At 39.3% G+C, this 25,619-nt stretch overlaps 1 protein-coding gene across 2 annotated transcripts in view; it reads left to right on the plus strand.

The window, feature by feature from the left end:
- Positions 1–25,619, plus strand: part of PDE10A (phosphodiesterase 10A) — a 279,406-nt gene that overhangs the window by 122,130 nt on the left and 131,657 nt on the right. For both annotated transcript variants that reach the window (XM_067560784.1, XM_067560785.1), the window contains one exon: positions 5,581–5,709. In XM_067560784.1, coding sequence (XP_067416885.1) covers positions 5,581–5,709 — 129 coding nt within the window. The remainder of the gene's footprint in view (positions 1–5,580; positions 5,710–25,619) is intronic.

Genomic DNA, 25,619 nt, shown 5'->3' on the forward strand with positions numbered 1-25,619 from the left:
GACCATAGACTAAACAAGCTAACCTGAATGACACACATAGCCCAATAGTGTGTAAAACCCATGTGAAATAGTCATTTATACAGTGTTCAGTGACTATCAAGACAGCATTAGCCGTGGGGCTGGGGTGGGGTGGGGTGTCGTGTCCTTCTGATTAATGTTTTCCCCACATATGATTTAACTTTATTAACTGGATGGCATGGCCTAAGGCAGGGTTCAACAAACCCCGGGCGCCAGGTCACCATGGCGCCTAGAAATTTAAGTCTGGCGCCTAGTTTTTTTCTGGGGGAGCGGCTGCCATGCTCCGGCCAGGGCGCCCTGGTGCTGGGCCCATGTTGTGGGAAAGGGGTGAGGCTGGGAGGGGAGAGCGGCTGCTGTGCTCTGGCCTGGGCGCTGCTGGGCCCACGTTGTGGGAGAAGAGCAGGGCCGGGAGGGGAGAGCGGCTGCAGTGTTCCGGCCCATGTTGTCTGGCTCCCTAATTTTTGGGCTGGCTCCTAGCTTCGAAGCAAATTTGTCGAGCCCTGGCCTAAGGGAACATTTCTAAGTGAGCTCCACAAAGAGAACCTAAACAAATGTTCCGGTCAGGAAGTTTGTAGCTGCTGACGTAGCACAGACCCTGAACAGTCTCTCTGGTTACAGTTTGATCTGAGGGAAATGAAGAAAGAAAGCACTTATCTGATACATGTGTCCTTTTTGTGTTTTATTCTTACTGTAATCGTTGTTTAATCACAAAATCAGAACAAATAGTTAACACATATGTAATAGGGGGTTATCAGGTTTCAGCAACGGATACCAGCACCAAAAATATGGGATTATCACCTAAAAAGAGGGAAAATGGGAGCTGGAAGAAAGTTGCATTGTGTTTTATTTATTTATTTTTTTTTTTAAATTAATTCAATTCATTCAACAGATATGTGTGAATCAGCAAGGCAAAGTCAGATGCATAAGGGGAATGATTGAATGATCAGCTGAGATGCAAATTTCGCTTTTTAATTCCCAAAAGAATCAGTTGTTCCAAATCTTTCTGTGTTCTCTGGCTTTGTATATAGTAAATTAGCAGTCCAAGTTCAAGTCTCCTGAGTGATAGTGCCTCTTGATACTATCCCTGCATTGTCAGAGGATAGAATTGTTTTCAGGAAACTAGAATGGTTTTTCTGGCAGAAAAGAATGAGCAATGTACGAGAGCCTTGGAGAAAATTAGTCTAAGAAGCTCTGAGAGTTCATCAAATATAACCAAAGTTCTGGAGATATGTTAAAAGAAGTCATTAGGAACCACTTGGCTTGGGCTGTTTGCTAGAAGGTATAGTTATAAAAACAATTAAAAATGCATCCTGTGCTACCTGTTTTCTGTAAAATGCTTTTTACATAGCTTTAAAATGTTCAGTGCCAGAACTGCTAACAGGAGTGAAATCCTGGCTCCACAGAAGTCAATAAGAGTTTTGCCTCTGACTGCATGAAATCTTAGTTCCACTGAAGAGTATCTTACGAAAGACCTTCAAGTGTAAGTTCTAATTCATATGGGTGAATAAAGTTCATTTAATTTACATGTGGATACTGTGTCCAGTGCATTCAAGTATGCAGTCTCTTTATGCTCTGTTTCTCTAATCTGGCACCAATGCCTAGGCAGTCTATAAGGACAATATTTTTTAAATTAAACTTCCTGGCCTTGGATGGAGCAGATGCAAAGGGGCAACATTTTTAGTCTTGGCATAAGGCAAGAGGCTTCTTTGACGGGTTTCCTCCAAGGACCTCATACGTTGCTCATTAATTTCTGTCAGAAGAACCATTCTCATTTCCTGAAAACAATTCTTTTTGGGTGGGGTGGAGAGAGAGCATTGAAAATAATATTTTAATATGAAAATACATACATTAAGTTTACTTTACATAAAATGATATTTTAAGAGCACTGATAATTAAGGTTTTGCCTCATTTAAAGAGAGATTTATTGCAAAAATTGACTTCTCCTATTCTTCCTTCCTCTTTTGTTTTTTATTGAACTAATTAAATGCCCTATAAAAAAGTCAGATTTGCATGAAAATTGTATGGAACACAGATTTTGGTATTAATTTTATAATCCTTTACATTATATTTTTATTGATTAACTATTGTCTTTTAATTTAGCAATATGGTTCCATTGTACTGAGGGATCAACAAGAGAGCCTTGTAAATTCCTGTGACATAAAAAGCCCCATCTACACCAAAAAATAGCTCTGTTTAAATGCAATTATGAAACATTGTCCATGGTCAAATTATATTATAACACTTTTATTTGCCTTCGTGTACAAAGAAAAATACATTTTCTAGCTATCTTAAGTGAACAGTGTTTAAAATCTGTAAGATTAAAACATGGTTTCTTAATGTGGCTATAACAATTTTTTCTCTCGAAGGCCAAAGATTGTAACCTAGATAAAATATCGGTTTTATGTTCCAAATAAAATTATTTCAAATTATTATTTTTGTAATAAATCTTGCAACTTTTTTTCACTTCAGCAATTATAGGCTCTAAATTCTGTTATATTTATTCTATTCTAATCGTTTGATGCTGAAAAAAAGCTAAGACTGGATATATATGGTTTAGCCAAATGTTGATGTGCTCTTTTTGCGTTACTACTGGAATTCTCCTGTTGAATGAAAGACTCGTGTCCCCATAATGCTAAAAAAGAAGCCTCAGGCCAGGATAACTGAAGTTGCAAGACATTTGGGACAAAATTATTTTTGAAGCTACAGATACACCTTTGGAATGTAGATTTAAGCTCTTAGTTCACGTGGACATTTTACTGAATGATGGCAAGTGTTAACATAAGGCTTGATCCTATAAAAGTTTAAATTGCATGTACGTTTTCTTGGAAGGCAAGGAATAAGGACTACACCCAGAAGTAAGGATTTACAAGACTGGGCCACAGTTAAAAAAAATTTTAACAGTCTGTTGCAATGTAAATTTAAGAATTAGCTGACTAGGTGAGATAAAATGAGAAGAGACCTGAACTTTCACTTAAAACGCAAACCTTGTAGGTTAAGTGAATTTTTTTTTCATTTTTACATGCCTCTCACTTCCTAGTTTTGGCCGGAAGCAGGAGTACTGCAATAAGCTATTCTTTCTGTACCTGCAATCTGCCTAGAACCTGGAAATAGCAGATAGCTTACGACACAGACTGTTCTAATGAGTTATCAGACATATTTTTAGACAACATTGGTTTGGGTAAGTTCAAACAATTTTCTGATGCTTAACTGAACTGAATCTCCAAAATGTTTGTGTATCCTACATGATGACTATAAACATATTTTCAAATCAAAACCATATGGTCCTATTAAAATACCAGGACTTCATATCTCAAAATATTATTATGTATTTCTCTGTGCAGCCAGTTACAAAAATTATATAAAGGTAAACAAATTGAATTCTTCAAGATGGAGCTGATTATCTACACCAGTTGGAAAAGAGTTTTTAATCCATGCAGACCATGCACATCTGGATTATGGTAGATGCATTATGGTATAAATTTAAAATGTGATTGCCTAAGTTTAGGCATCCAAAGAATTAACCTGAATTTCAGAGTTGCTGCGCAGCTGCTGCTGCTCATTGACGTAAATGAGAGTTCCGACTGCTCGTCACTAATGAAAGTCAAGCACCTAACTAAATGGCCTAACTTAAATTATGCAAATATGGAATGTTGGTACTTTGAAACTATTCCTTGCTGTGGCAGGTACTGATTGCTGCTGGAGGCAATCTACATGGAATAGATGGACTGAGAATGTGCACTAATTTGGCACTAGTGGTATGTCTAGGTCTGCTGTGGTTGAGCTAGCGTTGGTGTGTAGTAGCTCCAGCATTCACTGGTAGTGAATCTGAACAAGTATAAAATTGTCTCTATGCTGTGTTTTAGTATTTTGATATTAGTTGCCAAATATTTTCATTCTGAAAGACAATAGCTACAATATTTTTAAAATTACTATAGAATATTATTAAAATTTATACTCTTGACTGACTGACGATGTCTTTCAGTGCATTCTAACACTGTATTAAGCAAGAAATATGAAAAAAGCATCAGTTTTTTGTATTGTGCCTATATTCTCAAAATGAACTTAACATTGTTTTAGGGAGAGTTTCAGGTTTGTCTAATCCTGATCTGCTTTTTTGTTACTTCTGCTAACTGTTGTTAATTTGCAGTTGCACTGAAAATATGTTTATGTGCACACAACTCTGGAGGAGAAGCAGTAGTTAAGGAGTTACTGCGATTGTTACTTCAGTCCCCAGCAGAACTAATTAATGCTTCTGCATTCAGTTTGCAAAAACATGTATCTTACTCTCTCAAGGCAGTTACACTTGTTTCCTGTTCTTCCTTGAAAAATTTTAGCGCCATTTCACTTGCACATCCCTGAAGTCAGTAGTTACATTAAGTGGAATTTTGAATGGTACAGTAGGTTTGTGAGTTTGTGAAATTTCATAGAATTTCTGATTTGGCTTGTTGGTTGCCCTGCATTTTCTAAAATACATACCACTGGTTTCTTGTTGTCAGATATTGTAAAGATATTTACTTAAGTATAATTTCAGCATGAAAACTAAATTTCTAAAATACTGGTTGCCTGTTTGTTAGAATATTGCATCTGCTTCTAAAGTTACATTTGTAACTTTTTTCCTTTTTTCCTTTCCATTTTGATGTTGCATGTTGTTGTAGTTATTACTGCTATTGTTGCTGTTTAAGTGATGGCTCTGAGTTTGGCACAGTATAAGACACAAGTTCACCCACGACCCTCTTCCTCCCTCTAACTCCGCATCTCAGCCTATCTCTCCAATTATATCATCCCGGATATCTTACTGTCAGCTTAAATTCAGCCGGGCCAAAACGGAACTATTGATCCCCTCCCCCCCCATTCAAAACCATCTCTACTCTCCTTTTCTGTGTTACTGATAATACTATCACCAGCCACCCTGTCATTCAGCCCTTTAACCCAGGGGTGATCTTTGACTTCTCACTTCCCTTTACCCCAGACCCTTTGGCTGTGTCCAGTGGTTGTTGGTTGCTCCTTTATAATGTCTAAAATCTCTGTGCTTACTTCAGAAAATCCCAGTTAGGCCCTTATGCCCCACCTATTGCAGTTTCCTCCTCTCAGATCACCTCTCTCCAGTTCAACAAAATGCATCTGCTAAGATCCTCTTGCTTAACTGTTGCGTAGACCATACTGACCCTGAAATTGCTCCAGTGCTTCCCCATTGCCCTTCAGTCCTGCATACGTGACTCCTATTGTGCCTGCCCCCACCATCTTTGCACCAGTGATTCCAGACTTGATTCTCTGCCTGTACTTTTCTTCCATAACACCCGCAACAGCCTTTGTGTGTTCTTCCATACATCTCCTTATGAATATATTCCAGGAATGAATCCATTTCCACTTTACCACTCTTTGTATGTCACTTCTTATCTTAGATTGTGAATGCTTCAGGTCAGGAACGATGTCTACATCTATATTTGTACAGCACCTAGCACAGTTGGGAGCCCTGATCCAGATTGGGTTTTGAAAGCATTACCATAAAGAATAATGTGACAATAAGGTAATCCGTCAATATTCTCTCTTGCTCTTTTGCAGGTTTGACAGATGAAAAAGTGAAGGCCTATCTTTCTCTTCACCCCCAGGTACTGGATGAATTTGTGTCAGAAAGTGTAAGTGCTGAGACAGTGGAAAAATGGCTGAAGAGAAAAAACAACAGACAGGAAGGTAAAATCTTATTAATTGTGATTGAACATTAATGTTAAACAGATCAGAGTTTGGTTTTATAAAGGAACCAGCTTCATTTTGTAAAACTTGTATTATGTAGCTTACACATCAAAGTTGCACAATTTTTAATAAGATCAGAAAAAGGCTACGGATTCCTTATTTTTTAGCCTTTAGCTATTTCTGGTTGAATGTACTGGTATTCATTTATGGAAGTTTAGTCCAATATTTGTAACTGAAAATGAATAAACATGAATATTTGGGCCAAGTGCTAATCTTTGTTACATCGGTGCAACTTTATTGAGAACATAATTTGGCTTCTTGCCTCTAAAATTGCTAAAATATTGTAAGAAGATTATGCAGTAGATAATATGTAGCCTTTAGTTAAATATTTTGTTTGTTACCTGCAAATTCCTACATGCAATGTGAATTAAAATGGGTTTGGATATGAGCAGTGACCCATGGATTGTAAGCAAAGGATAATGATAAAGAGCAATGTGTTGAATTATGGGGAGGTGTCTTGGGCTGCCACAGGATCAGTATTAGGCTTACTTATATTTAACATTAGAGAGACAAGGTGGGTGAGATTACTATCAACCTCTGTTGTGAAAGAAATCAGCTTTGAGCTACACAGAGCTCTTCTTCATCTTTTAATGACTTGGACTTTTTGATAATCAATTTGTTAATAACTCCCCAATCTGACAAGCTGTTGTACTTGAGTAGACGCCTGGAACCCCTTTGAATTCAGTGGAGCTGTGAGTGGGCAGAAAGGTCCTTGCTTATTCAGTAGTTTGCAGCATTGGAACCTAAGTGGGCAGATTAAATTAAGTTGAGTTATGGCAAACACTGATGAATGAAGAGAAATAAAAATTACCCTGAAAAATATTGACAGGAAATAACAATGATTTTTTTCTGGAAAAATGTGAATAAAATTCATCTGGGGAAAACATCATCCAGACATCAGAGATTCAATGAGAAGGAGATACTTGAAAAGAAGAATTCTAGTAAAGTTCTCGATCACAGTAGCAAATTGTACGTGAGGTTGTGGAATAGTAGGGTGGAAAAAAACCTGATTTTGTTCTGTATATATAGCAATAAATAGTTTTTGTTTGTTTGTTTTTTAAAAAAATACTAGTTTCAATGTTATTCGCCATTTTAAATATATGGAATATTTCCACTTCCCCAAAGATGAGTGAATTTGATTTTCTAGAACAGTGCAGAATGGAGTGAGTGAATCTGGTCTGTCTGATAACAGTGATGGGGAGTTTGCGAAAGGTGGTCCTGGGTGGATGACCTTTCCATATGTGCAGAATTAAGATGTAGTGTGTTTTTTTTGTGTGTGTGGTGATTGTTCTAATGGTGAGGTGCCAGTGTTTAGGAGGAGTGATGGGTATGTACTGTTAGGGGCCTTAGTTCTTCATTCCTTTGTTTTTGTGATTTTGTTTTAGGTATAGTGCATCCTTAACAGATACACAACATAGTGTTTATATTTATAATCTATCTACATATACAGAAAAACACTCTTTTGAATCAAGTATTGAGCTAAAGGTTTGGGTTTTTTAATTTTGACATTCATGAGAACTGACACCCAACAGAACCACAACTGTGTACTGTACCCATAGGGAGAACTTTGGGGGAGCAGATGCAGAATGGCCTAGTAACCACTAATGGACCAATAGGAGTCAGACTTCCCACAGATTAGTAAATACTTTCATGCTACCAGGAAAATGATTATTTTAGATCATGATTCTTGCCCTGTGCAAAGGAGGATGATTTTCTACAAAAGGTCAGGACAAGTACTCAGAGTGATCTTCAGTACTCAAATGTAGTAGAAAGTTTTGGACAGCATTTCAGTTCAGAGAACATGGCAGTTTTAAGTGGAAGTTATTTTGGTTTGCTTAGAATTTCTCTGCTGCCATTATCTTATGATGCTTGTTCACACACTTGGGCGTGACCTGAAAAATTATAACAACGGTGACTTCTATGGAAATAAGCTTCAAGTTGTATTGAACCAACCAGTTAACAAAGATAAGGTAAATACCGACCTTGAGAGTCAATAAACTTTAGTTTCCCTTGAAACATTGAAGTCAGTGTACATATTGTTACAGATTTTCTCAATGTTTTTGTGAGAGATACTAGAAGTCTCTGATTTAGAGCCATGATTTTCTTAAATCTAACTATGTTTTTAAAAGTAACATTTTGAAGAGGATATAGTTAAAAGTTCCAGAAACAATAATTCATGATCTCTATTGGCCCAATAAGGAAGCAGATTTCTGCATTTCTGTTGAATGTCCAAACCCAGATTTTAGATATACTGCACAAGTGTATTTTCAAACTGTGGGTGGGTGCAGATTTGCATGGGTGGCATTGTATTGCCACTTCAGAACTTTGCAAAAAGTCGATGGAGAAAGGCTGGAGCAATATACAAAATCAGGCAAATAAATATGCTTGTCAGCAGCCTTCATTCTGGTCAGATGACATCTGAACAACTGTAACCAAAGAGAAGAGCAATTATTTCCTTCAAATTATTAATAATTTGCATTTATATAACACTTTTTTTATATTTTCAAAACTTCATACAAACATTCATTAATGATCACAGCCTTCATGTAAGACAGGGAAGTATTACATTCCCCCGTCTACAGATGAGGAAACCACAATTTAATAAATAACAGGAGATATGTTGTTAATAATACATATTTGTTACTAAAATACCTCTGTGGTATTGAATTATGACAAGGCTTAGGAGGCAATTGTCCTAAATTGGCCATTGTACACATAAAAGCACCTTAGATTTTCCATTTTGGACTTTGCAAAATAAAAAATGTTTTAGATAAACATAAGACAAAAAGACTGTTTTTATTTTTGAAAGAAAACCACATATGCTATACATTAGCTGTAATGGCAAAAAATATATCTATTAAGAAACTAACATATTGAATTCATCCTAAGGATGCTATTATAATGCAGCTCAGCTGCAAAAGTAAACTCTGAATGATCTGCATAAAGCTATAATCTATGACATTCTGGAACTGAAAAGTGAAATCGTACAGTGTATCTTGGTGACAGTAAAATAAAGATATAATTGGACATGTCAGATTTGGTATATACTTCCATCTCTGTCCAATTGCCATATAAAAATACTGTTACACAAATTTAGAGGATTACTTGAACATCTAGATTACCTTTTCATACATGTGTTGATTGTTTCATATTTACTATTATGTAGTTTACCAAATTCCTACAGTAAGCAAATGCTGTTGAGCACAATGGAAAGGCAATTCAGAAACAAATGATTGTCTTCCATATGTAAGTAATATGCAACTCAGAGTTGAAAGAATGCTTACTATTGATCTTTGTAGAATCCTTTTGCTGTATGCAATGGAGGTGTGGTTGTAAATATTCATGGCTGTGCAGCGTTGTACACGATGCTTAATTTGTGCCAGGGCTTGCCAGGGCTGAGCCCTGGCACCTCTAGGCTTGGCAGTTCATAGACCTGGCACCTCTGGGCTTGCTGCATCACTTTTGAATGTAGAAAAATTTTTTGAGCCCCAGCGCCTCTTTCATTACAAATTAAGCATGGGTTGTACATTCAGGTATTTTTCAAATTTGCTCAGTTCTTTGAAATTAAGGTGGTTTTTGGAAGCCTGTAGTTACATGTCTAAAATATGACTTGCAGCATTGTAAAGCACCCCAACTTCTTTTTCCTTCTCCTAAGAATCAGACCTATGGTCCATCTAGACCAGTATCTTGTCTTCTGACAGTGACCAGTGCCAGGTGCTTCAGAGGCAGTGAACAGAACAGGCAATCATTGAGTGATCTGTCCCTTGTCGTCTACACCCAGCTTCTGGCAATCAGAGGCTAGGGACATCCAGCGCATGGGATTGTGTCCCTGACCATCTTAGCTAATAGCCATTGATGGACCTATCCTTCATGAACTTATCTAATTCTTTTTTGAACTCCATTATGGCTTTGGCGTTCACAACATTCTCAAATTTCCTTTTCTATTCTTGGCACTAAAAAGAAGAAAACAGAAGACACCAAATGAGAATGGGAAAAATTCATATGAAAAAAATATGAAGAAGACTCAATACAAAGATTCAGAAAAAGAGAAGAAAAGACTGCGTCTTCACTTATCATCATAGCAAATGATCTATCTAGTAATGACTCAAAACAACATATTGAATGAAGACACAACAAGAAAACAGGCAATTCTGAGGCATGCAAACAAAATGAGAGAAATACAAATTAAGAGAAATATGAAGAGAACAAATTTTCCTAGAAATAAGACAAACACAAAGACGACACTCTTAAGAGCAGAACATTTATTGTTGAGGAATAATTTTAGGAATGTACAGTCTGGCTGTACGGAAAGGTAAAAAATCACTGTAATATATCATAAAGTAGAAAAATTGAAGCACTGACACTTCCTGCTTTGGTTACATTACGACTTTCATATCTGTGATTCACGTACTTGTAAATATGATTTGTAGCATATTCTGCAGCTGCATTTCTTATATAAGTGCATCCAATGGTGCCTTCTAGCTATTAGCTCAGTTCTCGCTCTTCTTTTCTAAACCTGGAATTGTTTCTAAAATTTAAATTTTGCAACATTTTGGTGGTGTTTATATATATTATTCCAAGAAAATTAGGCAGAAAAAGTTAACTTGTCTCTCTCAAAGTAAGCATGAAGAGTTGCAAACTCGTGTCTGGACAAATGGTGGCATTCCATGATGTAACTGATGTGTTGAATATTAATCTACAAAGAAAGGTAATTAAACAGCAAATCCATTCCAAACAAATTCAGCTTGCAATGAAATTTTGTATATGATAGCTTTGACTCGATAGTTAGTGTCTAGTTAAGATTGCAAAACCATTTGAATGATTAACACTTTGCTTTTACATGTGCTTTAATTTTCTGAAAAAAATCAAACTTTTAGGCAGAAACACTCCATTCATGGTCTCTGGTCAAAACTGGTCTTTTTGGGATGGGGGGGGGGAGGAAGGCTAAGCAAAAATCCTGTAGCCGTTTGAGTTACAAGCGTGAAATAAAGGAGAGGGAGGGATTTTATTTTTAAAGAAAATTATCGCCATGTTTTTCTTTTCCTCCCAGACTAATAACTTGAAAATGATCTAAAATGTTAGTAGTCTTCTTGACGCTTGAAAGAATGTTAATAAAGTAATTGATTTTTAAAAATAATTTGTAACCATGCTTAGCGAGCGTCTGCTAAGAATTTTAGCAGAGCCTACTGAAACCCAGGTCCCTTTGACACAGCGCAATGCATGTTCGTCTAACCTGGCTTTATCAGGGACCTTGCAGGTACAGAAGCTGCTGCTGTGAGAGTTTACATTAAGTACATTATCTGTTTAATTGAAACACACACCAGAGAATTTCAATAATAATAATTAATTAGCATCGGAGCCCAGAAACATAATTATGGATACTGGTATTTCAGAATCCCCACAATTTGGTCTGTGCTTTGCAAAATTGAAGCTTTAATTTTTTCTTCTTTGAGATGTATTGTCCATATGCTTTCCATTTTGCATGCATGTACACCCATTCACTTGAGTTCAGATTCTTTTGACCGGCAGTGGCATCTTGCACCGTAGGTGTCCTCATGACCCCCAAATGAGGGTATAGAGTGTGGGGCTACCCCATCTGCCTCTCTTTTTAACATCTTCCCTTTTTACCACCAGTGGCTGTGAGTCAGAACCCAAGCAGTGTCCATGTTTCTCACTCACTGTGTGGGCTAGCTTTTGTCTTGTAAATAGTTTTTAAATAAATATTTGCATTTTTATTTAAGCAATAGTTAGCAGTCTTCTCTGGTCAAAAAAAACCCAAACAAAAACCCAGCCAAAAGCAGGAAATTAGGTCGGTTTGGCATGATTTATTCTTGACAAATCCATTGTTTGCTATTTCTTATAACCATATTATCCTCTAGGTGCTTACAAAATGATTGTTTAATAATTTGTTCCAGTATCTTTCCTAGCATCAAAGTTAGGCTGATTGTTCTGTAATTTTCTGGATCATCTTGTTCTCATTTTTAAAGATAGGCACTATGTTTGCCCTTCTTCAGTCCTCTGGCTCTTTACTCATACCCATGAGCTCTTGAAGATAATTGTTTAAGGTTCTAAGATTGTTTCAGCTATTTCCTTAAGTACCCTAGGCTGACTTTTATCAAGCCCTGCCTACTTGAATATATCTAACTTATGTAAATATTCTTTAACCTGTTCTTTCACTATTCTGGCTTGCGTTCCTTCCCCCCTTGCGGTTAATAGTAATTGTGTTGAGTTATCTGGTCACCATTAACCTTTTTAAAGGTGACTGAAACAACATAGGCATTAAACACCTCAGCCTTCTTGATATCATCAGTTACTTGCTCTCCTACACTGCTAAGTAGATGACCTATGCTTTCCTTCATCTTTCTCTTGCTCCTTATGTGATTAAAGAATCTATTATTGCGTTTTATGTCCCTGGCTAGATGTAACTCATTTTGTGTCTTTGCCATTTTGATTTTGCCGTTATGTGCTTGTGCTGTTCTTTTGTACTCCTCCTTAGCGATTTTGTCCATGTTTCCACTTTCTGTAGGATTCCTTTTCAATTTTCAGGTAATTAAAGAGCTCCTGAAGGAGCCATATTGGCCTCTTACTATTTGTATCTTTTCCTAGCATCGGGATACTTCACGGTTGAATACTGTCTCCTTGAGAAACTGTCAAATCTCCTGAGGTTCTTTACCCCTTAGATTTTCATCTCTACCAGTTGTCTGAGTTTTAGCTGACTTTTTTTAAGTCAATTGATATGCTCATTAGACATGAGGTTGCAAGACACCCTGGAAGTCCTGTCCTCATTAAATTGGAAGGATCCTCTAAAGGTATGCAACCATTGCCATCTGACACATGCTGCCACTCAGGTGGAGAGCTCACTTTGACCATCTCCAGATTCAAGGCTTTTGGATTTCTCAGGAAAGCCTGACATATAAACATTCTAGAGAGAGAGCTGTTCATTGGGCATTCAGAGCATTCCTTCCCATCCTGAGAAGATTAACTGTTCAGATCAGAACAGACAACACATAGGGAGAAGCATATTCTTTCCCTCTTTGTCAAGAAGCTGTGCATCTATAGAAAAAGGTGCATTTGCCAGGAAATTATCCCATTAGCTCTCCTTTTACCAGACTGCAGAATGTCCTGGAAGACCACCTCAGCAAGCATTTTGCAAATGACCATGAATGGTCAATCCAAGACACCACCATACAGGACATATATGACAAATGGGGTCACCCGATCATAAACCTACTTGGAAAGAATGAGAACACAAAATGCCACATGTTCTGCTCCAGAGGAGGCCAGAGCCCAAGATCTCTGTCAAATGCCTTCCTCATCCCCTAGACTCCAGGATTAATGTAATCAAACGACGTATCGTGCTGATACCAAAGGACCTCTGGAAGCTTAGACAGGATTCAGCCATGTTACTCGGTTTTGATATTCAGCTCCAGTGAATCTATCCATTCATCCTTCTATACATAGGTACCTCCTCTTCCAGAGGTGATCTGCCAGAAGGAAGGGCAACTACACCATCCAGATTCAGCTACATTACACCTAGAGTTGAAAGAATTAGATTTTAATAGTAAATGTCCCTAAAGGTCAATTTCACCTTACACATATAAACTGATAGAAAAATATTTCCATCAATGATAATAGAAATTTACAGATAGGTAAAGTAAGAAAAATGCTGCTTGAGCACTTGGAGTTTGATAGACTCATAGACTCATAAGTCTATTTAAAGATATTTACTCTGAAAATTTTGACATTTGATGTTGACAGTTTGTGTTTTAATAGTTACAAAATTTTGGGTTTTTGAATCTCAACATCTGTTGACATTAAATAATTATTGTTTGAACCCTGCCATAATTGTGTGCAACAGTGGCATTTTTAATAAATAGAAATAGAAAAAAAAGTTTAAAAATAAACATTGATATCCATCAAAATGATAAAAAAAAACAACAAACCCCTAAAAATTGAATTCTGCTGAACCTGACAGCATGGATGCAGATTGGCTGACCAACCGCAGCTGAGAGGAGCTGCTCACTCAGAGGTCTAGAACATACTTATTCACAGTGGAAGAGATTCTACTAGATTAAAATACTCAGCCACGTGAAAAAGTTTCGCTGTTGGGGTCCACCAACATCAATTTCCTCCTGTAGAGATCTAGTTACTTATTATTTTGTACTATCTTTTATCATTGAATGTTCAGGACTATCTTTGAGCTCCCTAAGAGTCCACCTGTCAGCAATATCATGTAACATCTTGCAGTGTCCCCTTCTCCTCCCCATTCAAAGTTAGGCAGTGTTCTCACACCCTACAGTAAATACGTTCCTTAAAGGCCTCATACATGTACATCCTCAATTAGAAAACTTTCCCCTCGGGATCTGAACCTTGTGGGACTGATGGGCCCACCCTTTGAGCCTGTTGCATGGACCATGGTGTAATATATCCATAAGGACAAGGCGAGCCTGAGACCTCCTTCAAAATTTTTACCCAGTGTAGTTGTGGACTTCCACCATAATCAAGTAATACATCTGCCTGACTTTTCCCCCAAATCATACCCCATAAAGGGGCAGCTAGAGTGTAAATCCTAGGTATGCTGCAGGCTCTGTGTTTTTAGGGATGAGTCTTTTTGGAGTTTCCCCATGGCAATTTGTGGCATAGGGTGAAGGGTCGACCCAGAGATTATCCAACTGGATTTTCAGTTGCATCATGCAGTGCTATGAATTACCTAGTTTAGACCCACCAATGAGAATTAGAGTCCATTCTGCTGGGGCACAGGCAGCCATTGCAGCAACTTTAATAAGCATTCCAATCTGGAATGTATGTAGGGCAGTGACGTGGGATCTGTACAGACATTTATCCATTACTACTCCTCAGTAGAGGTATCAAGATCTGATGCTCACTTTGGCAGCACTGTCCTGCAGTCATTGTTCAAACAGACTCCAGGCCCCCATATCTATACTGTAGGTTACTTTTGTGAGTCAACAACAGTAGGATACATCTGGACTAGCATTTGAAGGAGAAACTGTTACTTTCCTTACAATAACTGTGGGTATTTGACATGCCTTGTCCAGATGTATTCCACGACCCATACTACTTCCCCCTTACTGCAGAGTTATATACTACCTGAATTGAATTAGACTACCTGTGGTTCATCAGCAGGGGCGTGTGCAGGAGCTTAAATTTGACTCTTCTGGCGGAGCATGTTTTGTGGCGTGCGCCGCGCTCCCCCGCCGGGAGGAGCTCACTGTTCTCTCCCTCCCATCCCGGCAGGAGCTTGCTTTCCTTCCCCCGCAGACCCTGAGCTGGAGGAGTTCTGTGCCCCCAATAGGGGGTGTACATCTGCTTGTCCCTCCTTGTATATGCCCCTGTTCATCAGTGTTTCAGGCTGGGCTGAATCCTTCCTGTCAGTTCTCTCCTGAGTGTCCTTTATATGTGATGATGGGCAGCTCACTGCACAGTTCAGAACCCTGTTCTTAAACAGGATCTCTGCCTCTGTGCCATGTGTTCAAACTGAGACGCTCGAGATCCTCTAGTCATGCTTGGTGGGCCAGTAGTTAAGAGAATGAAAGTCCATGGCCCCTGATTGATAGCTCTCAGTGGTAGTTCTTCAATGAGGTGTCAAACACCTTGCCCAGGCAGGGCACTTGTCTGGAGTAAAGTACAATAGGCTGGCCTGGAGCAAGTCACGACTTGTACATTCTCCATGCTAATATTTCCACACATACAGAATTCATAATTTGATACAGGCATATCCCACTCTGTCACAATCATGTTATACATTTTCAGCCTAAATAGTACTATATTGAGCTACACATTTAACCAGAACTATAGGACTAGAAAATATTGTACAAAATGGCTAAGTTAATATTGCTGTAAGAACCTTAACTTTTGAATTTCCTGACACTTTTTTACTTGAACTTTATAATCCAAAAATTGTAGTAGGGTATTTTTGTGTTTAATTTGCATACAATCTACTCTTACTTTTCTAAGACCTTATTTTTCCTTTTACACTTTCCTGTTCCTGTTAATTTACTTTTTCCCGCATCAGGACTAAACAGATGTTATGGATTCAGTCATTTTTTCACTGTTGCTAACATGTCTTGGAAATGCTGCACATCATTAACCCACAGTACTGTATAACTCGGGGTTTGCATTAAAAGAAAATGGTTGAGAATTGGCCATTCAGTATGCACAAAAGTATTGCTCACATTCTATATTAAATATATAATTACATAATAAACCATAGTACATTGCTGCTACTTTTATGTAATTACTATAAACTGTCTAGATAACTTTGTATTATAAAATGTAGTTCTTTGGCAAGCTTTTAAATACAGTGACTTCTGTCATCATAGTATGGCTTGCCGTAAGGCTGGTTTTTTATTAAGCAAATAAATAACTGTATGGAGGACCTGGAATAGGAATAAAGATCTAATAGTGTTTGTCAGAGTTCAAGGCAATTGCACCCGTATTTCCCTTCAGTGGTCCAGTAAGGGTACCTACTTTCAGACTTGCAGCTCCCCAACTGTTGCCTTTTTGGGAGGAGACCTGTTTCTCTCTGCTTACTGACTGGGGTATTTCCAGGCTGCACAGTTCCCTGCCTCCACTTTGTTATTCCCAGCAGAGACAGGCTGCCCAAGCACATCTGCTTGCTTTCTCTTCAGAGACATATAACACAGTGATTGTGAACATTTACAAGTATCATGCAGTTTTTTCTAAGCAAGACGCTTTTCATTTTTAAGGTAAAAGCACTACCGAGAAACATATTACAAACAATAAAAGAACCTGCATGCATGCTAATAAGCTTATGAGAGTTCACCACAACCCTAATCTGGATTCTGGCTGGAGCAGTCCTTCAAATTCCCACCCCAGGGGATTCCTTGTGGTTTCAGGTTCATCAAAGCTTCAGCTCAGAACTAGCACCCAGTCTTATGGGACCTCAATAGGCCCCGTCCTTCCCAACCTTCTATAAGGATTGGGGCCCTCTGGACCAAAAGTCTTGTCCATTTGCTGGATCAAGAAGAAGATCATAAGACAGTTTAAAATCAGGCTGTTTATCCAAAAACCCTTTCTTTGTCTGTTGATCCTTGGAGAATTCAGTTTGAACTAGACCCCGTCTACACTTATCTCCGGTATTTGGTGGCAGTCGACGGGAGTTATGCAAGCTAAGCAAAAAACTTGCATAACTCCCGTCGACTTCTGGGCTCCTCTTCTGCGTGCTGTCTTCACTGCACTGTGCTGACGGGAACCATGTTCCCGTCGACGCAGTGCTACGCCACTTGAGAAGGTGGTCTTAGTACGTCGATTTTTGGATCTACTGAGCTGGTCTTCACTGACCCAAGGGGTGGCTTTGAAGGGCTAATAATGGAGGAAGTACATTAGGATCCCCCTTCTAATGGAGAAGATATATACAGTGCCTCAATAATACATACACAATGGCATTTTTAATCCAGTGGATCCCAAAGGTATTAACTTTAATTCAGTAGGGTTTATCTTAATTCACAAAGTTTTATTCAGGAGGATATTGTCAATTATTTCTTTTGCCCTTTATCCATTCATCTTTCTTCCTATCCCTAATCCTATTTCTTTTAGAAGCAGGCAAGATATGCTGTAAAGCAGGGGTTGGCAACTTTCATAAAGGGCTGTGCCCAATCTTCCCTCTGCCCCTCTCCCAGTGCTGGTGGCAAGGGGCAGTCTGCAGCCCCGTTCCAGCAGCAGTGTCCACACCGTGGGTGGGTCTGCTGCCCCTGTTCTGGTAACAGTGTCTGCGGCGAGCACGGAGGGGTGCGGCTCCAGCCAGGGCACCGTGTGCTGTTCAAAGTCAGCACGCGTGCCACTTTTGGCACATGTGTCGCAGGTTGACGACCCCTGCTGTAAAGATTTGAGCCTCTGAATAGCTATGGGGATTAGTAAAAGGGATACAGAGCCTATCACCTCCAGTTCACTTGTTGGTTTCTAAACCTGGTAAGTAGTTTCTGAAAATTATCATCTGGTGTTTTTTTGGTGGCCTATGTGAAATAAATTGATGGTCTCGGTCTGGCTCCTAGGGGGAAGGTATCCACGCAAAAAAATTCTTATAACACATAGCACCCTTATGTCCTATGTTCCTTTGTTCTGTACTAGAAAGGAGATTAAAGGAGTGGGATCTGCACCAAAAAACTCGTTCTCAAACCCTGGGGTTACCTTCTGCACAGAAGAGAGAATTTGTCTGCTAGTCCTTTAGGACTTATATTAAAAGGAAATCTGTCCAATGTTTGCATCCTGAAAAACAATGTTCTATGGTCCAGAAGAGAATGGAAATAGTTTCTTTTCCGATACCTGACATTATAAGGTTCAACTTTAGAGTACACTACACTGACTTCTGTTACATTAATCTCTTCCTTTCACCCCAATTTCCCTTCCTACACAAGCAAGTCTTTGAGAGTAATTGATGGGTTGTTACCAATAGGAAGTAGGTCATTTCTCTGTACCTGTGGGTATGGTATAAGAAGGGAATTGTTTTTCTGCTGTGTTGTGGGCATGTTACAATAAAGGTACAACAAAGGGAATACTCAAGCGTATGGTTTTAGAGAAAGGTATGATTTTGTTTTCCCTTCGTTTACTTTTTCGATTTCTGTACAGCCCACGTTTTGAAAGGCTTTGTTTGGAAGAATTCTGTACTAAATGATGCAATGTAGAGATGTCATTTGCAATTTGTCTATACGTTTTTAATATGTGAAAGGGTAGCTAACTGCCAAATGTTTCTACTTAGTAGGAGTGTTCATGTATCCATGTATGTGTGTGCTAAAAATCTAGCAGTTTGCTGTGAGCCCATAAAAACAGGAGGAGGGAGCCTATGGAGGGTTTTCCCAGTTCGGGGAATTGTATAGCTTCAAAGTATCCAGTTGCCAATAATGGTCTGATCAGCAGGTTAATGACCTGCTTCCAAACTATGTATATGAAAGAGCAGTAAATATAATGAAAAAGTGGGGAGTATTACTTTAGTAACAATATTCCACCCCTTGCTGCAATTCTGATACCTCATCAGACTTGTGCAAAAGGAAATGACATGGCAGCATGTTAATAACCTCCATGATTTATAATTAGGCTATATTCATGCTTCATTGATGTTGCAAGCATGCTATTTCATTGTGATGCAGCCCTGCTGTGCATACGTTCCCAGGATATCCAAATAAGCATGAATACTTGCCAAAAATGAACAGTGAATATGTGAATGGTTTGGGCAGCATGCCACTTACAGTACTGGCATTGGGATAATAACTGTTAGCATTACAGTTTATCACCCAAACCTACCATTTATAGTTTTCAGAAGTATCTGGCAAGTCTTCTATTAAGTGTAAGGTACCATGAAGATAGGTAGGATTGGAAGGAAAGTTGTGAGCATAGCTTGTTTTATAAAATGGCTTACTTTTTGTTAGAAATAATAAAGTTGGCTGGTGAGGATACTGAACTATGTATCTGACTCAGTAGCACTTCAGATGCCTCAAGCAGAGTGTCACATGCCCACATGACATTAGCAGGGAGAAATAATTCATTTTCTGTCCCTTTTCACACTTCTCCTCTCCTTAATCCTCTTCCTTATTTCCTTACATATCTCCATTCCTTCCCTTCCCCATTGTAGATATTAAGGCCAGAGAGAAGGTTCCATTTAAGATCATCTAGTCTGACCTCTTGCATAGTACACACCACAAACCCTCACAAAGTGATTCTTGTATCAAGCCCTTCACTTCTGGTTGAGGTAGAGCAGGGGCTCTCAAACTTTGTTTCATGTACCACCACCTTGAAAACATGTTGTGAAGTGAATGGATGAAACATGAAGTACAGGTATCACAGTCTGGGCATCCCTGAGCTAGACTGTGTCTTTTATGAGGACATCCATTCTTAATTTAAAGACTTTGAGTGATAGAGACTTCACAACATTGCTAGGTAAATTATTCCAGTGGTAAATGACCATTGCTGTTAAAATTGCCCTTTTTATTAATCTAACTTTGTCCAGCTTCAGCAATTGGTCACTGGATCTTTTTGTGCCTTTATCTGCTAGTATCAGAAATCTTATCCCCATTTAGGAACCTACAGAGCAGGATCAAGTGGTCTCTTGGGTAAACTAAATAAATTGAGCTTCTTTAGCATAGGCAAGTTTTCCAGATCTCAAATGTTTTTGTAGCTCTTTTCTGACCCCTTTCCGGTTTGTCAACATCCTTTTTCAAGTGTGGGATCAGAACTGGATACAGTATTCGTCCCACTAATGCTGTATAGATTGTAAAACCATCTCCCTGTTTCAGAATCCAGCTTCCTCCCTGCCGGAAGCAAATATTTGAGAAGAGTCTTCCTCAGATCCAGCCAGAGGTTGCTACTCTTTGTTTTCAAGATACTGCTTCCCTTCTTTACTTAGGATCATCTCTTAGTCTTAGGGTTAAAAAAATCGAAAAACCCTTCTCCCTTTCATTGAGAAGCCAGGTTTCTAGTCACGTCAGGTGGCTAGAAAATACATTGGGGTATAGCCCAAAACTTTTTAATGTTAATTGGGCTGAATGATTTTTGGTCCAAGAGTTACATAATGTAATATTTAAGTTAATTGCAGGTGGAGCTAATAGTGACACTTATAGTTTAAGTTGTCTAACGTTTTTCCATTATTAGACCCTGTTTTCAGTTGCTTATCATTTTGCCAAACATTAACCATTTGGATTCATATTTCCATGACAGATGACTGACTAAAGTGTGTTTTGTTTTAAAGTTTTAAGAATTTTTTTTAGCTATTTCTGAGAATGATATTAGAGGAAAAATACATTGTTTTGCCAATGATAAAGAATTCTTACAACCATTTCATTGAGAAGCTTGTATGCTATGGAGTAGGATTCTGAAATACGCCAAAAGGATCCTCCAGTTGTAGCAATCTCTGGCTGGATCTGGGGAAGGCTCTTCTCATATATTAGTCACCCCAACTCCAACTGGTAGGTGTCAGTTTTTCAAACCCCTCAGCTGAGTTTCTTCTCTTTGTTACAAGTTCACGTCAGGTTTCAGATCAAGAACAACCTTGAGACAGTTCAGCTTTTTCTTTATGCATTAGCCAGATGGGCAGGGATTGCTGTTTGCCAGAAGCTGGGAATGGGCAATGGGACGGACCACTTGATGATTACCTGTTCTGTTCATTCCCTCTGAAACACCTGGCATTGGCCACGGTCAGAAGACAGGCTACTGGGCTAGATGGACTTTTGGTCTGACCCAGCATGGCTGTTCTTCTGTTCTGGTTTGAGCCTTTGATCTCTGTCTTTCTGTAACAGGTTACACTGGTCAATGGCCTTCTTCCTCACGGACAAAGCTTCAAAAGCTGCATTTTTGCATGATCGGTTTATGAATTAACATAACCCCCCATCCTCATCCCAACTAAGAGATTCTCTAGGAAACCAATTCAGTAAGTCAGGGCCCTGAAAACAGATTTAACCCTTATTGTCACAAGTCCATGCCTGCCTGGCACATTTCAATATAATAGCCTTTTGAAGATCTCACGCTTTCCAGATCTCACATCTGTCACAAGGGGCTATAGAGGACAGGAGGAGAAGCTGGGAGAGAAGATGGGACCTGGAGGTGAGCATTGAAACACTGGAGCCACAGGGGCCAAAGGGGAAAGGAACAGGTTGCACGAGACAAAGAGAGCCTGGAGGATGAGGAACATCCTAAGGGCAGGGGCGGAAAGGCATTGCTGAGTGGCTATATTTCATAAGATAACTTGGAGGTCACCAGATCACAAAATGAGGAATCAAATTGATCACATTACAGTTTGGTGCAAATGGAGAAGAACTCCAAATGAAGAACTCTGGAGAAGGATGAAACAGAAACCGATAAGACAGGAAATTATGGAATGAAAATGGAGATGGCTAGGACATACTTGGAGGAAAGACCTGAATAACACAACAAGAAAAATATTGGATTGGGACTATCAGGGCAGAAGGCAACAAGATAAACCAAGGATAATACGGACAAACGGTGGAAGCAGAATTTACAGCTATCAAAATGACATGGGAAGAAGCTAAGATTGTAGCAGGAGACTGGGAAAGACGGAAGGCAGGGGTGAAGGCCGTATGTTCCACATGGAATAGAGAGGTATGAGAGAGAAAGGGAGGGCCTTGATTTGGCTCCCTTGTGCATATGCATTATGATAATTAGTGCACAGAATAGATGGTGCTCAGGGAATGAATCAGGGTTGCATAGTGAAAAAGGCGGTTATCTGTAGGACCACCACTTCATTTGTTGCAGCAGTTGGAAGGTATGTGGTGACTGAAGCAGGGGATTGCAGGAAGAGAAAGGACTGTCTAATGGTTAAGGCAGTTGAATGCTGCCCTGGAGAGTTGGATTCTATCCCTGCCTCTGACAGAGTTCCTATGTAATCTTAGGCAAGTCAGTTAAACCAAACTTTTCACAAGTGACCACTAATTGTGTTCTCATTTTCTAATTATGCAACGTGAAACTCTTGGCTTCTGAGTTGCAGAAGTGCTGAGCACTCACTCACAAGTGCAACTGAAATCAGTGGGAGCACTGCTCTGGATAACATGCTATCCAATGCCAAGTACTCTGAAAAATCAGGCCATCTGAATCAGGCCAGCATTCATTCCTCTGTGCCTCAGTTCCCCATCTGTAAAATGGAATAATAATACAATTCCCACACTTCAAAGGGGTGTTGTAAAGATAAATTCATTAATATTTTTGAAGCACTTGGATGCTATGGTGATGAGCACCATAGAAGAGCCTACAAGGAAATTAATAATTCTGTATGCAATGCAGGATTTGGATGGTGTCCAGTAAATAAGGCTGAGGACAACACATTAAATGATAAGGATAAAACAGTATACTGAATAGCTACCTATACAATGATCACTGTCTGCCTTGTGCACTGAATGAGGCAGGGTATCCTGAAAAAAATAGTATGTGATTATGTAACTGAAAGACTGTATCATAATGCATAAGCTGGGGTGGTGGTAATTATAAGCCTTTTATCCTGACATTGATTCTGGGCAAAAATAATGTAACAGCTGATACAGGATTTGATTAATAAAGAATTAAAGGAGGGTGTTATAATTAATGTCAATCAACATGGGTTTATGAAAAATAGATTTTCAAACTATTGTGATATCTTTTTTTGATGAGATTATAAATTTGGTTGATAAAGTTGTGTGTTGGCGTAATAAACTTCTCTAAGGCATTTGACTTGGTCCTGCACAATATTTTGATTAAGAAACTAGAAAGATACAAATTAAGCATGGTACACAGTAAATGAATAAAAAACTGGCTAACTGACAGGTGTTAAACTGCCAGAGACAAGGTGGGTGAGGTAATATTTTTTATTGGACGAACTTCTGTTGGTGGAAGAGACCAGCTTTTGAGCTTCCCAGAGCTCTTCTTGGTCCTATATTATTTAATGTTTTAATTAAGGACCTGAAAGAAAACATAAAGTCATTAATGATAAAGTGTGCAAATGACACACAGATTGGGGCAGTGGTAAAAAATTAAAAGGATAGATCACTGATACAGAACAATCTGGATTGCTTTGTAAACTGGTTGCAAGCAAACAGTATGAGTTTCAGTATGACCAATGTAAAATTATAGATCTAGGAACAAAGAATGTAGGCCATACTTACAGGATGGAGGACTATCCTGGGAAGCAATGATTCTGAAAAAAACTTAGGGCCATGGTAGATTATCAGCTGAACATGAGCTCCCAGTGCAATGCTGTGGCCAAAAGGGGTAATGTGGTCCTGTGATGTATAAACAAGGGAATATTGAGCAGGAGTAGAGTTGGGTATATTACCTCTGTTTGTACTGTACTCTGTATTCACACTGGGGGGGGAAGGGAGGGGGGACAGAAGAACGTTGGGGAGGAAGGGCCAGCCTCCGTGGGGGGGGGAAGGGAGCGCCATCCCACCCTGCTCTGCCCAAGCTCTGCTCTGGCCATGCCACCCCAACCGTGACTCTGGCCTTGGTCCCACCCCCTGGCCCTCGCTGCTGGCCACGGTTCCCTGGCTTGGTCCCCAGCCCCGCTCCTGGACTCGGCTACTGGCTGCTTGAGCCCTGATCCCAGTCTCGGCCACTGCATCCCAGCTGGGGCTACGGCCTCAAACCCTGACCTTGGCCCCAGGCTCCCGGCTGCTGTTTCTGACTTGGAAGCCCCCAGCCCTGACCATGGTCCCGCTCCCAGCTCCAGCTTGCAGCGGGAGGAGGGCAGAAGTGGGTAAGGAGGGGCGTTACCTAAAGTTTGGAGACCACTGCACTACTGAAATAGTGTGTCCATTTCTAGTGTCCACAATATAAGAGGGATGTTCATAAATTGGAAAAGACTTCAAGAATGATTAAAGGATTGGAAAACATGCCTTATAGTGAAAGGAGCTCAATCTGTTTATCTTATCAAAGCAAGCTTAAGGGATGACATGATCCACAGCCCTTGAATACCTACATGGGGAATGGAAATTTGATAATAGAAGAATTTTCAATCTTACAGACAAAGATGTAAGAGGATCCAGTGCCTGGAAGTTGAAACTAGACAAATTTGTATTGGAAAGAAGTTGAAAATTTTAACAGTGAGGGTAGTTAACCGTTGGAACAACCTACCAAGGATTGTGGTGGATTCTTCATCACTGGCAATTTTAAAATCAAGATTGGATTTTTAAAAAACAGATATACTTTAATTCAAACAGATATTTAATTCAGGAAATCGTATGATCTGTTTTTGCAGGGTGTCAGACTAAGGCAGTGGTTTTAAACTTTTTGAATAGAGTCTCCCCTTGAGTTACAATTTTTGGTTGTACCCCTTTCCGCCACCCATACAAAAATAGACACAATATCTGTTTCTCGCCACTCAGATTTTCAGGGTAGCGGAAGGTGCGTGTGATGGTCTTTGGGGGCAGAGCCAACACTGGGCAGAGTTTTGCTAGGAGCAGAAATCGGCGCAGCCACGGCAGATTTTAATACTGACCCACAGACTGGATGGCCTGCTGAGATGAGTCAAGGGGTGGAGGTGGTGCTCCTTCCTTGAGCCCCATCTGGTGTTGCCAGACCAAGCTGCTTGGCATTGCTGCTTGTCCCCCCTGAATGTTCCTCCGTGCCCCCCTAGGGGGGCATGCCCCACAGTTTGAAAACTTCTGGTCTAAGGGGTCCATGAAAGGTTGTCATTGCAATAGAAAAGTGGTTTTCAATCTGTTTTCCATGGACCTCTGGGGGTCCGCAGACTATGTCTAAGATTTCCATTGGGGTCCACACCTCCATTTGAAATTTTTTAGTGGTCCACAAATGAAAAAGGTTGAAAACCACTGGACTAGAAGATCACAGTGGTCCCTACTGGCCTTATAATGCATGAATCTATGAATAATTTGTTCTATATGTTGTACATATGGGATTAAAAAATATGTTGGTGATGATGAGTCATGCAGTGAATATTGCCACATACTTACATAGAACAACTGAACTTGTATGTAAACTTATCTCTTTCCATGGAGATGTGCTAATGATAATGTATTTTATGATCCACAAATTGATGCATTTGTGTCTCTTTGGGAAGAGGCAAGTATCCATATTTCTCTCGCTCTCTGACTGACCTTTAATAAAGAATACCAACAGTAAGTTTAAGGTAAATTGTCTTTTATACTCTGGCTTTTTATAAACATTCAGGTTGTCTAACACAGAGGACTATGGAACACACACAAAGTGTATCAATTTTAAAATACTTTGTAATAAAGGAATTAGTATTGGCAGAATCAGGGCTATCAGTTTTCTAGGTGTCGTTCCATACAGTGTTCTCAGATAGATGATTATAGGAGTTTGATTATTCTGTACTGTGTGCTTGATTAGATATAAATTTAGTCTGTCTGCCCAGTCTC

This window comes from Emydura macquarii, unplaced genomic scaffold (genome assembly GCF_026122565.2).
Source record: "Emydura macquarii macquarii isolate MOO-44397 ecotype Brisbane River unplaced genomic scaffold, CSIRO-AGI_Emac_v2 contig_2308, whole genome shotgun sequence".
In the NCBI taxonomy this organism is placed as follows: Eukaryota; Metazoa; Chordata; order Testudines; family Chelidae; genus Emydura; species Emydura macquarii.